The sequence below is a fragment of the Mycteria americana genome, chromosome 1, assembly GCF_035582795.1.
Source record: "Mycteria americana isolate JAX WOST 10 ecotype Jacksonville Zoo and Gardens chromosome 1, USCA_MyAme_1.0, whole genome shotgun sequence".
Taxonomy (NCBI): domain Eukaryota; kingdom Metazoa; phylum Chordata; class Aves; order Ciconiiformes; family Ciconiidae; genus Mycteria; species Mycteria americana.
In genome coordinates, this window is record NC_134365.1 from 10235541 (window position 1) to 10250942 (window position 15402).

Here is a 15402-nt window from a genome sequence, read left to right on the forward strand (position 1 = left end):
CATTTATGTCATTCACTGTTATTTATGTCCTTATAATATTTCCTTTACATCAAACAACCCCTATGCATTTTTTTATTATTATTATTTTGCCAGTATGACAAATAGAAAGAAGGAAAATGCCAACAATTGTGGAGGAGACCATGTTCATGGGCAGTTGATGTAGTTTTCTCTTGATCCAATGTCTTGGCCCTGTTGGCCTTTTTCAGAATATCTGACAGAACCAGGGGAATGGGAGGACAGAGCTGCTGAGCTGAAAATATGAAGGGCTCCACCACTACATAGCCATCGCCCCATCAATTAACAGATGCCCAGCACACCCGGCAGAGTTAATGATGTGAGGATACAGCCCCTTAGCCTGTTCCTGCCTCTTTCCCCCATTCCATACAATTACAACTGTTAGTTTGCAACCTATGCAAACTTTGTGATTTGTTCTTGGTAATGGGGCTGAACCTAACCCCCTTTACACTAACATTCCTGAACCGTGAATTGCTTGTCCCAAAAGGCACTCAGTGTTGCTTGCAATTAACACAACTGATTGCTCAAAACCGGCACCTGATGTGGCACGTAGCCAGCTGGAAACATAATCGGCTCCTTAGGTGGAGAAACATCCACTTCAGAGTGGAGCTTGCGATGACGGAATTATTAGTTCAAAGTAAGCCAGGTATGTGAATACCTGGTCTATACATTAAAATCTCAGTTAGCACTAGACACAGCTGAATTAAGTTGCAGACTCAAAGCCTCCCTTTCTCTCTGTCTCCGTAACTTCCCCTTCTCTTTGTTCATGAAATCATGTAAATTCCAGTCTGAATGCTTGTAAGGCTAAGTAATTGCTTTTGTTCTTTGGGTTATTTAATTACAAATCTCAGTAGATGACAGGTCCTCTGCACTAAAGGAAGACATCACATTTGCACAGTTACAGAATCCCAACACAAATGTGTGTGGCAAATCAGTGACTGCAGATTTATTCATGCCCTTTGGGACCTGCACTGCCTTTTCAGCTTAGCATGCAATATGATTTAAATTACAGCTTGTGCAGAGCTGTGCCTTGGGATTACACTCCATGTTTCCAACTGTTTATAGTTCAGTGAGCTTTAACCTCTGTGATTCTGAAAATTAAATAATGTCACGGCTGATATCAAACTGATGGCTGGTACTAGATTGCTAAATACTGTCTTGTATTAAAAGCCTATTTTTACAACAAAGTGGAAACATCAATGTATTTAAAACACTGATAACACATTCAGGTAGTTCAAGAGCACAATTCAAAAGTCAAAGAATTGCAAAGCTAAGATTAAGCTCCATTGTCAAGGATATATTCCGACTTCTGTATTTAGCAGAGTTGTGGCTGTTGACTTTACTAGAGCAGGACTGGGCCTAATGCAACACTTTGTGATTAGGTAGACACAAAGAGCATGTAAGATCAAGAAATGCAGATAGAGCATCTGTTGTAGTTAAATTCAGATTTGTCATTTCCTTGCAGATTTTATAGTTTCATTATTTCTGAAATCCTATGAGATATCAAATCAGACCTTTTGTGCAGTAACTGTAGGACATCTTAATATCTCTGTAACCTTTAAACAGAGGAGGAGAGATAACACTTAGTTACAACACTGTGTATTTAATATGGCATGTGATTTCCCACCAGATCAGTTTTCATCCTTTTCAGGATTTTAATTAATACAGAATCTTTTAGTAATTTTTCTTCATTTAGTTCTGAAACCCATGTTTCCATGATAGATGCTGTTCCAGTCCCACTTGAGTCACTTCACTGGGTTCTTCCCCAGGTTCCACCAGGCAACACCTGCGAAACAAAAGGGTGAAACAAATGTCACCACCAGCACCATTTAGCCTTTAGAGCCTTATTCATGACCGTGGTGTAAGGAAAAGAGAACAGGAAGAGAAAAGGACAAATGGGAGAGACAAATGGATACTTATTTTGCACTTGTAAAGGTAGCATGTTTGACTAAATAACAGAGAAAATAAACAAAGAAGCCCCAAATACCTTATTCACAGAATCGCAGTTATCAGATATGATGGACAGATCAAAAAAAAAAAAAAAGAAAAGCTTGACAAATCGTTCCTCATTTGATGTCTTTAAGTTCTGACAGTGCAATGGGTCCTGAACTTCCCATTTTGCTGCATTGCCAAAGTGGTACTTCTTTTTCCCCTTGATCTTTGGAGCACCCTATATTACTTATCTCAGACTTCAATGCCAAGCTTTTAGGTTTCAAAGTGGTGTCAAAAGTATCCCATCCCTTGCTCTTCCATTGGATTCCATGAATTTATATCAATCTATCTTTGCTGAGTAGATAGGTGTTAGATTTTATTTTCTGAAAAATGGTGCTTTTACTGTATGGTGCTTTTACACACCATACAGTAAAAAAGAAATGGTAGACTTTATGGTAACATTTAAGATATGTCAAGGTATACAGGTATTCACCAGCTAATAGCTGATACTCAGAAGCAGTGAATGTCTCAGATAATGTGACAGTGTACAGATAAATTACTATATTATTGAAATGTGGTAACACCGCTTTTAAGAATCGCAATCTCAAAAGTAGCAATGTTGTCTGAAAATTTCCATATCCAAAAGACTGTTGAGGGTAACCCACCAAACCTGAACTCCCAGCTGATATGCCTTTTTTAGCTCTTTTTTCCCTCTAGTCTCAGGTCCATGTCACTGGTGGCTATAGGCTGAATGCTTCACATGTTAGGAAGGTGGGACATCCTGTAGTGTTATCAGAGAAAATTACCTCTTTCAAAGGCAAGGGTTAAACTGTAAATCTTTGAGACCACCATCTCTTGTACAACATCCAGGAGAATTTGATGTTCCTGGGCTCTCAGGGTTGCCACAACATACTAAGTAAATGAAGACAAAATAGTTCCCTTTCTGATTTACCTTTTAAAGTGATAGGCTGGCCTGTGTTTTTGTTAGATTCCTGGATTATGGAAAGGAGTATTTTTAACATATGTTTATATATATAAATTTCATTTCCTGTTGGTAGGTTTGTAAAGTTTTCTGTTCAGGTAAGTGCAGCAAGATTTGTAGGACGATTTTGTTGGATGAGTCCGTATAAGAAGAAACCAGATAACCTTTTACGGACAGAGCTTTTTACAGATGATAATTCAGAAAAACAGAAGAGAAGTTATTTTAAAGACTGGATTACATATCTTTCCCATTCACTCCACAGCTCTTATGAAATATTTGAAAGCATTCAGTGATAATACATTATCTGTGAATATGGCCATATATCTGAGGATTGGTGTTTATCGATTCTTTGACTGTCATTTGAGAAAAATTCAATACCCTTATAAATAGTAAAAAGTGTTCCACTGATGTCAGTGAGATTAATCATATTTCCTGAGCTCTATGATAACCTTTGACATGCTGTAAAATCTGACCGTCACAGGGCACAGCTCTCTTCACTTGCCCACCCCTCCGGTCTCTGTTTCCTATTCTCCTGTTTCTCTGAAGAACTTCCACTAAAGGCAGAAAAAGCTCCATGAGAAGGAAAGGTGCAAAACCTTCCTATGAGATATTTTACATGGACTAGTGAGTCATCAGCTTTTTTCACAAGATTGTGTAAATGGGTTGTCATTATTAATACTCTGTTCTGCTCCAAATTTGACAAACTTTCAGCTTTAATGTTTTTTGCCAGACCTGTTGGTAGAAAGCATTCTTTAAAAAAATATTCCATATTTTCCCATTTATTACAGGACCTATATTTTTTACTGCATTTCATTCTTTTATTACTTTTTAAATACTTTTGCTAAACTTTCTGCTAAATCCTCTCCCTGCTGTTTATCTATCACAAGCATGTGTGCTGCAAATTCCTCCCTCACTGCTTTTAAAAAATGCTAAAATTTTGAGTCTGATACAATGTTACTCCAAGAAGGTTTTCATTCTTAAAAGTCACAGTAATTACATCAAATATTTCTGAAATGCTGTCAGTGAATAAAAAAATAGGAGGGTTTGCTTGTACAGAACAAAAGTACATACCAATTAAACAGAGTTTGAGAACAACTTTCTGACAGAGCAGCATAAAAGGTAACGTTGCAAGACTTCTCTATCTCAAGCAACTCCGTGGTTTTCATCACGCCTGTGCTATCAAATACTTTCTCTTTTTTAGTGTTGTTTTTTTTTTTTTTTTAATGAGCAGAACTAAATTTCACATCATCAATAAACTAGCACATTATTTCAGTTGGGTACAAATCCTGTTAATACCTTATGTTGACTGAATCTAAATTAAGTTGGAATCACGTATTATACCCATATGACTACTGAAAGAGGTTGTCATAACTGATGTTATCATACTGAATACCTCAGGTTGTGCTGAGGGGTTTTGCTTCCGCTTACAGATGCCTTACTGCATTTTATGTTGCTGGGCTACACTGACAGATCAGTTAAAACCAGTCATTCACCCAGCCCTTTTTTCAGTCTTTGCTGCCATCCCTCATTAATCTTACTTTAATGGATTTTGTGTCAAGTTGCTTTACACTAGCTGTAAAAGTTAATTATAACAACAAAACCTTTTTCATAGTTTGACAAAATGACCTCAGTTTTGTGGCCAAATTTAAAGGATTTAACAAAAAAATCAAATTACAGGAGATTGGATAGGTTAGGAAATTGCTACAGGAGTGTTGTCTGCTGGATCACTCCTTGGGAACTGGCTCGGGCTGATGATCATTTCCCGATGAATGAACATCCCTCACTGAGGATTGAGATGATGGCAGAGTCCTGTCCAATTTTTTGACATGACATTGGGGAGGAGATTGTTTTTACAGTTACACAACCCCTTCCACACACTTCACATTGAACCTGGCAGTACAAAATTTGGAATTTTTCTTCCTATTTTGAAAATAGATGATCTTTGACACAAAGGCCATATTTGTTCACAGTGTAGGCAGAAAAAAAAGTAATATATGTGTGGACAAAGGGTCCTTCTGGAGACAGGGTTGTGCACAGATTTCTGACAGAGAAATCTTAAAAGAGTTTACGTCTCAGGAGATACATGGAGGCTGAAGACATGCTTGTCAAGCCACTGTTGTTCAGTTTGGGGTTTCGTGCTTATGCCAATCATACTGCTGAAGGCTGTCCCACTTTCCCTTCAGTGAAATGTGTTTCCCTTGTTAATCCCCAGCTATTCCTCATACTCAGTCAGGGACTTGTCTCCTGCAACGTGCTGTGTCAGGAGTTTGACCGACGGTGTTGCTGCAGCATGCTCTCTCTGCCTTCAGGACACTTTCTTGTAGCCTCTAATTTCCAAGCTGCAAAGACGAAGAATATTCCATCCAGACATAATCACACATCTCTCAGCATTCTGGAAGGCCTGAGAAAATCACATTGGGGGAGAGGAACAGGTTTGATCTCTGAGTTTTGGGTCATCTACCATAAACTGCTTGGGCATCTCTAGGGACTTGTGCTCCACCTGTGAATCTTCAGAGCTTACAAAAGGCAGGCCTGTAGCATGGCTTTGATTGCCAAAAGTGTGTAACACCCCAAATCAGAAACATCTTTTGTCTTCAGTGCCTCCATGCTCCACTTCCTCCTCTAATACATCACTTTTTAACATAAAGACTGTGATATTTAGTTTTTGTCACTCATCCAGAGCTCTAAAGATGTAGGTTACACAGTTAAGGCACAGGCTTTCCAGTGTTTTTATTTCCAAGCATCAATGTCAAAAGCTTCAGATAAATGGCCGAGAGAGGAAGAAACGGCTCTTAGCTGGAACTCTCATTAGTTTTTTCTGCAGAGAGGATAAGACATACAGAAAATTGAGATTAAAGTATTTCTAAATGGAGACAATATGCTGCAAGCCTTCCTTTCTGTTCTGTGAAGGACACTAGTTTTCTCAGTTGCCCAATTATTCTGAGGGACAAGTAAATCAGTTTAAAATTAACGGTGTTGATGGATATACAACACCTTAAAACATAGTCAGCAATGGAAAAGAGGTGTTAATTTTGGTTGTTGTTCTGTAAAGAGATAATAATCACCCCTTTTAAATTAAACAGGGTGGGTAGATCATAAGCATTGTTTTGTGAGAAATCTAATTTACGTTGAGAATTAGGCTATAATTTTACTGAACTTTTGTATTCACTTTTCTTCACCATATAATTAGTCATTACAGGGAATCAAAACTACTGTGGTCTCTTTAGAACAAAGACTGCAGAAACTGGTAATTGCATCAGAGATCAACATTTTCTTCCTTCTCCTTCCTGCGTGAGCTAAAAAGTTACTCTCAGGAAATACCCATGCCGAATTATGCCTCGAAGGCCGAGGAGGAGAGATCTCGGGGTAGTGGCACTGCGTGGAGGTCTGAGTACTTGGCTGGTACTCAGAGGCTCCTTTACGCTCCTTTAGAGGCGTTAAGCACCGCAAAGTCAGGTCGTGCCCCCCCTTTGGTGCTGCGGCCGCGGGGCGGAGGCCGGCGCGGTCCGGTCCGGTGGCGGCTGTGCCGGGGCTGCGCCCGCAGCTCCAGCCGGCTCGGCTGCCGGACCGATGGTCTCCGCTTCTCCTCACAGCGATCCAGCCAGCCCCAGCTTGCATGCCTTGGGATGTTCCTGACACTCGGAACTACACTTTCCCTTCCTTGCTTTTGCCCCAACTATAAATCAGTAATTCCTTAAAAAAAAAAAAACAAAACAAAACACAAAACCACCACTTAATTCAGATTTAACGTCTCTCACAATGAGAATGATCCATTGGTGACACTCGAGGTCAAAGCACTGAAAAGCCACAAAGACTAGATTCCTGTTGCTGTATATGTAAGAGTAGCACTCGGATGAGGAGGAATTTACATGTGTAAAAGCTTTGTGCATCTTTTTTTACGTGTGTCTTTTTGCTTGTTATGTTGCTGCTGCATCCGTGTATTGAAATGATGGAAGAGTGCTATGTTAATATTCTTTTTAATACCTTGCATCCTTGAAAATCTGTAATCTCTTTATGTCATGAAAAGAAAATCACACAAGTCACCACTGAAACAGAACAGCCAGATTCTGCACAGAGAAAGATTTTTTTTTTTCTTAATTCTGCAAAGAGTTTTGAACCAGGAAAAAAATTGAAGAATATGTATGCAATTGAAATTATAAGAAGCCTTAGCTAAAACTGAAACTTATTAGCCCATATTACAATCCGACTATGTCACCACAATTACTTTTACTAGTCTTTGAAAAATAATAAAAAAAAGTGGATATGACTTCTACGAAGGAGACACTAACTGTCATAGCTAAGACAGTATTTTAATATCATCAATTCTCAGCATCAGTCTGGCTTGACTCAAAGACAAACAACTTGATAAATATCATCAGTCTTTAAAACTCTTTCTGATGAGAATTTCCATTGCAACATCTATGAGTGACCATAGTGCTTCTTACCCTGTGGTAGCTGCTAACACCTCAATCATGCATGGCCTGCGTCCCACACATCCACCTCTGCCTACTCATGGCTTTGAAAACAGTGTCTTTAAATCACATCTCTACTCTGTGGTCTGTCCCTGGTACTGCTCTCCATGTCAGCATCTGAAAGCAAGTTGCCACAAACCCCTCATATTAGCTCCATAATAGCCACAAGTTATCCCTTGCGCAAAGAGCATTCCCACCTTGAGGATGTGGTCTGATGCCATCCGTGTTGTTGAGGAGCTCACTGTAAGTGAAGCATACATGAAGTGAAGCTTCATGTTGTTGAGGAGCTTCACTGTAAGCAAATCCATGACAGCTCCGCTGCATTTGCCTGAGTCATTGGCAACAAGAGGGATGTGAAAGTTTTAAAGAAAGAATTAAAATGAAGGGACTTTGGAAGAACACCACTAAAAGCTGGGTGTTTTGTAAACTACATTCGAGTGTGTAAAACCACAAACCAACTTAGCTCTCTCATCACCACATATTAAAAGCTTTGTCCTCTGGTGACCTTGCCAAACGCGCCCGTGGCAGACGGCTCTGCTGTGCGCATTTGTGACTGGTGCTGCAAGTCCTCCTCTCCGTGGGTAGACGAGCTCGCTGTGGTTTCAAGCTCAGATTTTCTGAGGACAGTGCTTGCTTCTCTGTGATGGGTCTCAGTGGACAGGCACTGTACGTATTTGTGAAGTCCTGAGTAGCTGTCTATTTTTGTTGTTGTTAAATTTTTAATTTCAGCTTCCCTAGTCTAGTTCCTCTCCTCAGGGCCCCAGTCACCCTCCAGTACTTTTCATTAAATTATAGCAATTGCAGTTTTACTGAGCATAAAATTTCCCTAGTTTCCTAGAATTTTCTTGCTGTGAACTGATAAATTAGTCGTTTTGACCATAAATATACAATAATAGGGGCATCCAGTTCAAACTCTTTACAAAACATTTCCTGAGAGAACTGCCCTTTGGCTCCTGTCAAGTGATGAAGAGATGACCCCAGCTTCTGTTCCTTCAGCTTACTCAGTCTTGACAGCTAAAGGTAATTTCTGTGCCTTCAAGTTTATAGATCTTCATTAAAATGCTAATACAATTCAGTTAGAAATCCAATTTCTGACTTTTATTGTTTCTTGCTATTGGTGTGTGTGCGCGTTCGTGCGGTTGTTGCTGCTAGAGTAACATTTGTGAGAGAACAAACACAGATCGATTTTCCTTAGCTTTTCCTCAACCTGAAGTGCTGAGACAAGCAAAACATGTTTTCATTACTTAACTAAGCAAACAATGGCATATAAATCATAGAGGCAGCTGGACCAAGGTGTCATTTTCATAAAGAGCCAGTTTTCTCATGAAGGACAGTTTAATGGGCTGCCGCCAGTGAAATGTCTGCAGAGCTGGTAATTGCAGGAGGGCACACAAAAAGTGGGGCTAGAAAGGTGTCGTGTGGGAGCTGAGAAATAGCCCCACAGCCAAGACGACTGGAAAAAGGAGACTGAAAAAGGTGTGTGCTTTAATAATTTGCTTCTCGAGGCTGATCGTTTTAAATAAAACCCTACGTTTTTATTTTTAGCTTTTTCTCATTGGCTGCAAGATCAGAGAAGTGTTTTTAGCTGTAATTTTATTTTGATCATGTTTATGCTGTGGCTTTGTTTCTCCTTTGATCACGCTTAAACATGTTTCAGACATGTTTGTTTGATGTATGCTGTTTTTTAAAGCACTCTTCCACATTGTCTGCTTGTGTTTTGTTAAAGCAATGAATCAAAAAATATTTGCCGTCAAATTATTTCTTAAATTCATTTTCCTGAAACATGCTTTCTGGACTTTTAGCCAATGGGAGACTGCTTTTAAACAAGAAAGTGTTGAACTGTTCTAACAGCATTTCTGAGCGCTTCACAGATTGGAGACAGTTTTAGGGTCACAGAATACCTGATAATTCATGCACAGAAATTTGAAGTCATCTTATCTATCCACTATTGCTGCAGTGCACTGACTTTTACAATTGTCACCACTGGGTTTGGATCAAAGTCCCGCTTTCCATTCAGTAAAACTTGCTTGAAGTTCATTCCAGCACTTCTTTTGTGGCTGTGTTGAATGTATGAAATAGGTCAACCCTGACTGAATTATTTTAAACTTCCCATGGGGACCCCTTGATACCGAACCTGTTTAATTTTACAGGGCAAGGCAGGGCAGCCTCAATACTTGAACATACACATTCATGGATGACATTCTTTCTTCTGCTGCATGGGTGAGCAATTAGAAGAGTCAAGGAGAAGTCCCTCGTCTGTGGACAACATCTCCCTTCCCTTTCTCAAAGAAAAGCAATAAAAACATGCTACGTAGTCCATGGAGAGCGCTATGTTGCGTGACTGCCGGCCATCTGGCTGATTGATTCATCATGACCCTAAACAGTTAGTTGTAAGCATGGTCTGAAGCCCTGGAGTTAAATGCAAGTGTGCATCAAGCCTCAGGCAAGTCAAATAGCTCCTCCGCTAATGAAACAATAAAGAACATATTACAGATCACTAGTTCACACCACCCACTTCTTAGCTTTATAACCTACGAAATTATCAACCACATTTCTCTCCCTCTCTCCACACATATAATCATGATGTTGCTTTTATGATCATTATATTCATTCTGAACAGAAATGAATCTGTTTCTATATGCAACAGAACACATGTAGCCTGTTCTTCCTTTATTTGCTTCATTACATAGACATAGATCTGTTATATGGAAGAGGGGGAAAAAAACCAACCACCACCAGGTAACAAGAGCAAGGGCCCTATAACATGAAGAACCACTCTTTTATTGACTAAAACATATTGATTTAACCGGTTAGCGAAATAGCCTGAGGTTTGCTCAGTAATAAACACCAGTGTTATTCAACAAAAACTGTTCCATGATGTACAGTGGATGCGTTCTAATATGAGGCTCTGTGACCACTTTATTTTCAGAGATGTAGTTAGGATTATTAATCACTAGTTGAAAATCTGAATTCATCCCAGAGAAGCACTGGTAAGCAATGTATACAAAGCCTATTCACATGCGCTCTGGCTATGGCATTAGTTATAACTGCGTTCATCACACCCCTCTGCTACTACTCTGACAGTATTATTTGAAATATATATTTTTAATTTCTTAAACTATTTTTCTATTATTCTTGTATCATTCCGCTTTAATGCTAGACTCTTACTGTTCCTAGGTTCACTTGCAAAATTGTGAGAGGGAAAGAAAAGAATAATAACATGCTAACCGAGGGCAAGTTTACATAACCTGTACTATATCAGCAATATTATTGACTCAAATGGGACTCCCCACAGTATCTTCATAGGCCAATGTAAAGTTAGATTTTTGATGCCTGATAGTGTAGTGATTTATTTTAGAATTTGATATCTTGTGATTTACAAAACCCATTGTGCTAGAAACAAATCATTCAACCATTTGGGAATGTATGTAGGTTTTGGCTGAAAGAGTTTTTTACCCTTTTCATTAAGACCTTAAGATTGCAAAAACAGTGTATTCAGACAAGAGGTTCTCCAGATCCAGTAGCCCAGACCAGTGTCTAGTAATGGGTATACTCTTTCTCTGATGTATCTTTCCCCAGGCTGCGATGCAGAAATTTTCAAGCTGTAGCCTTGTGTTTCTTGTGATACAAGTTGCATTCAGAGCCCCGCTAGATCATACGTAAAATAACAGATATTTACCATGGTACAGTACAGTCTAGATATTATTTATCTTGGGACTTGTTTCAGTGTAACTTGAAGGCTATTAAATGCATGCTAGAAAGAAAGGAAGTGAATTTAGTAGCTTAAGTTACTGGGGTTTGGGGTGGAGAGCTTAAGTTGCTTACAGATTTTTGCTGTTTTCAGATGTCTAAAAAGATTTATTTTGATAAACAATAGGTAATAGACACAGTTCCAGAGAGATCTGTTCTGTGGCCTGTGTTGTTCATTCAACATGTTCATAAATAACCTGAAAAAGAGGTTGAGCAGCAGGATGAGAAAATTTTTCATGTGATACTAAGTTATTCAGCATAGTGAGACAAAGGAAGACTGTGAAGAATTACAAAAGGATCTTATGCAACTGGGTAGCTAAGCAATCAAATGACAAATTAAATTATTCTTGATGAATGATGTAGTGATAAACCATGGGGAAAACCACGAGGAAAACATACCTATCTTCACATATAAAACGATGGGCTGTGGGCTGAGCATTACCAATGAAGAGTGAGGCTCTCGGGTTATGGCACATAAAGTTCCATGAAAATTTCAGATTGCTGCTTAGGAACTGTCAAATCCATATTAAATGTTAGGAATTAATAGAAAAAGAACAGAGAATTCAACAAAGAGCATTGCTATAGCCTTTGTATAAGGGCACAATTCATCCACATCTTGAACACTGTGGGTATTTCCAATACAGGAATTAAGAGGCACCAAATGAAGTTAGTAAGATCAATGTTCAAAACACAAAATCGGAAATAGGTTTTAGTTCATTAGATTGTGTACATGAGGAACACATTCCAAAAGGACACTATGAATGCTGGAAATTTGCATGGGTTCAAGAAGAGTCTAGACAGGTAACTGGATGAAAAATCTATTGGGAGTTACTAAGCACGTAGAAAGCAACCAAACTCAGGGAATCTGCTACACTGAAAATAGTTGGAGGAAGGGAGATTATTCTGGGAGATTATTATTTGTATTTACTATATTCTTTCTTTGTCCCAGATAATTACTACTGGACAATGTTGGAGTCTGTATATTGATCTAAGTAAACCTTGGTCTAAGCCAGTATGGTCATTCTCGTCTACTGTGTACATATATATATGTATACACACATAGACACACACACACAGAGTACACACGAATATATATATACACACACACACATATATATACACACAGAGTACATGAAAAAATATATATACACACATACAAAGTTATATAGCATGTACTCATATAATAGAAACATCTAAACACATACATGCATATATATAAATATATCAAAATATGTTGCTTACAAACACTGCCATGCTTAATAAGGCAATGGGTTTCACAGGACAGCTAGTGCAAACTGGCAAAACAAAGTACAGTTCATTATTTCCATGACTATATAGCAATAAACATACACTGAAAAGATGTTAAGGCATGGCACTAAAATAGCTTATAATTTCACATCGGAACAGGACTCTGAGTAGTTAAATATAGTTCACAGTTAATTATCCCAGCAGGATGTAAAATGGTTATAAAACAGATTGGTAAATCTGTTGGATATGCCTTCTTTTTCCAAATATAGTGAAAGATACCAGCTGAAATATCTCTGTAAAATACAGTGATGAGCCAGATTCACCACTGGTATGAATTTACGGTTATGAGTTCTATAAAATTCTCTCCCAAAACTTTTTTCCACTATTTTTTACATAACCAATCAGTATGTCTGCATTTTATGTGTTTTTATTTGTTGATGTATCTTCTTTATCACCAAATAATGTCGTCACTGTAATTTTCAAGAAATAAAGGTTTCCTATGAAGAAAAAAATTCTTTAAAAAAAATGACAAGACACAGTATTTCAACAACTTGAATAGAAATTCACAAATGCATCTCTTTTCTGAAAACAAGACAAAAATGTTGGGGTTTGAGGTATTATAGTGTGGAAGTAGACAATATAAATCAAAACTGTATTTTTTAACTCAATTTTTTTGACAGTAACACATTGATACGTTTCTAGGTGTAAAATACTTTTTTTAATAGATTCTTCATTGTTGCTAATGTTAGGAACATTACCTTTGTCTCAATAATTCTCTCATTTTATGTGCGACACATACAGAAAGATTATTGACCAAAGTCAAAACATTCAAAGAAACAAGAAAAATGTCAGTAATAAATACATGGAATTAAGAAGCCATGCTGTAATGTTATACAACCGGTTATAAAGAGATTTCATGAATGTTTAGTTGCTCTGATAATAACGTTAAGATCTGTTCATTAAATATCTATAGCAAACACCTCTATGTATTAAAGATAAGAGGAAGGTAAATACCTGTCACATGTTAATGAGTGATGATGTACCTAACATAGATATATATTGCCATTTGATGCAAAGACTGATTCTTAGGAAGCAAAATCACAATTCATTCATGTAAGGAAGGCAAGGGTTTCAATTCATGGAGTAGTAACATGCACAACGGCATTGTTTTCTCAGATCCTAGATTCATTAGTGCTCACCTGATACCAGAGAGCGACAATCCAGAAGATGACAAAATCTATTTCTTCTTCCGTGAAAATGCAATTGATGGAGAGCACACTGGAAAAGCCACTCATGCCAGAATAGGGCAGATCTGCAAGGTAAAATGATGACTTCTTCATGTGGATTGAATACACCTGCAGGACGCTTTGCGAGTGATTTTAGAAACTGCATTTTCTTGCCTGTAAACTATTCAGTATTAACACTGGCATTGTACTAAAGCAGAGATCATCCCAAGTGAAAAATAGTTAGGGGATAACACACCCAAAAGTATACTATTCAGTTCTTCTCTGTTTGGGGAAGCTTCACAAACTATGATGTTTCGTTTAAAAAGTCATAGGCATCTTCTGAGGCTTAGAATGTGTCTGCAAAAGAGAGAATCTTTTACAGGAAATGTGATACTTCCAGGTAGGCCAAAAACATTTGAAGAATGTACTTTTTAAAAGAATGTTAATACCTTTCCATTCCCACATTAGTGAAAATCTTTAAAACAGAGGCAAAGGAAGATTTAACGAAACAGTTGTTTAAGCTTAGCTGTAGAAATGGGCAACCATTCAGAAGACCCTTGATGACTGCAGACTGAATTATTCATCTACACTGATAAACGTCCAAATATTTTTCTGACAGACTTTTCAAAAGATTTCTACAAATGAAATGTAGAAATGAATTTATTAATATATAAATGTTGTAGCTTTGGCAACTACGATGTTTACAGTAAAATTTCATGCTGATCCATAAGCACAATTTCAATTTCTCTCCTTAAATCCAGAGGCAGTTGCTTGAAAAACTATTACCTCATAAGTACGGAGTCCTTGGTGCACTTTATTCATACGTTTTGCAGCTATACAACCGATCCCACTGTTCTGGCATTTGTATCTACTGTGTTCACTTGCAGCTTGCATTTCTACTTTGTTGCTACCCAGTTACGAATAATAAACCCCTTAAGCTTTACCAGGACATGGCAGCCTGGGAACTCTGGAGCAAAATATTCTGCCCGTCTTTCTTCAGTGTTATCTATGTATTACAATACATAAAGAGGTTTGGGGTTTTTTTGGTTTTGTTTTTTAAATGATGCGCTACTATGAAATATGTAGCAATACAATGTAAAATAAAAGCAATTCCGAATTAGTGTTTTTGACAACATAATAATGCTTCTGTATGTAGAAGGTGAATTCTCTGTTTTCTCTAAGTAGCATCTTGTGATTATTTACTGTATTTTCTCTGTACTTTGTTGATACTTCAAACAAAGGCTGTTACTAGATATTAATGCAAAATACTTTTGTTATTAGAATGACTTTGGTGGGCACAGGAGCCTTGTTAACAAATGGACAACTTTCCTCAAAGCACGTCTGATTTGTTCTGTGCCAGGACCCAACGGCATTGACACACACTTTGATGAACTACGTAAGTGGCAGAAATGGCTTTGAATACAGAAATGTTTTCAGGTACTATCCGTATGAATTTAACTTAGTTTTCTTTCCCGTCTCTTGTTATTGTTACAGAGGATGTGTTCTTAATGAACTCAAAAGACCCTAAAAATCCAGTAGTCTATGGAGTGTTCACAACTTCCAGGTATAGAACATATCATTTTACTTGCATGGAAACTGGGGTGGCTGCTTGTCTTAAAGAGGTCTCTGTGTTAAAAATGTTTTTAAGAATCACAAACTTTTCTTAACCTTTGAACTGAGAAGTCAGTGGCAGTAAGAAGTAATAAATTAGGTTTCTTTTCTTATGAGCAATGTACATCATCACTCTGAAGCTAGTAATCACAAAGACTATCAGTTT

General features: G+C 37.9%; 1 protein-coding gene across 2 annotated transcripts in view; it reads left to right on the forward strand.

Annotated features, from left to right (window-relative positions):
• Positions 1 to 15402, forward strand: part of SEMA3A (semaphorin 3A) — a 174745-nt gene that overhangs the window by 122252 nt on the left and 37091 nt on the right. For both annotated transcript variants that reach the window (XM_075489787.1, XM_075489841.1), the window contains 3 exons: positions 13576 to 13718; positions 14907 to 15021; positions 15120 to 15189. In XM_075489787.1, the coding sequence (XP_075345902.1) occupies positions 13576 to 13718; positions 14907 to 15021; positions 15120 to 15189 (328 nt within the window). The remainder of the gene's footprint in view (positions 1 to 13575; positions 13719 to 14906; positions 15022 to 15119; positions 15190 to 15402) is intronic.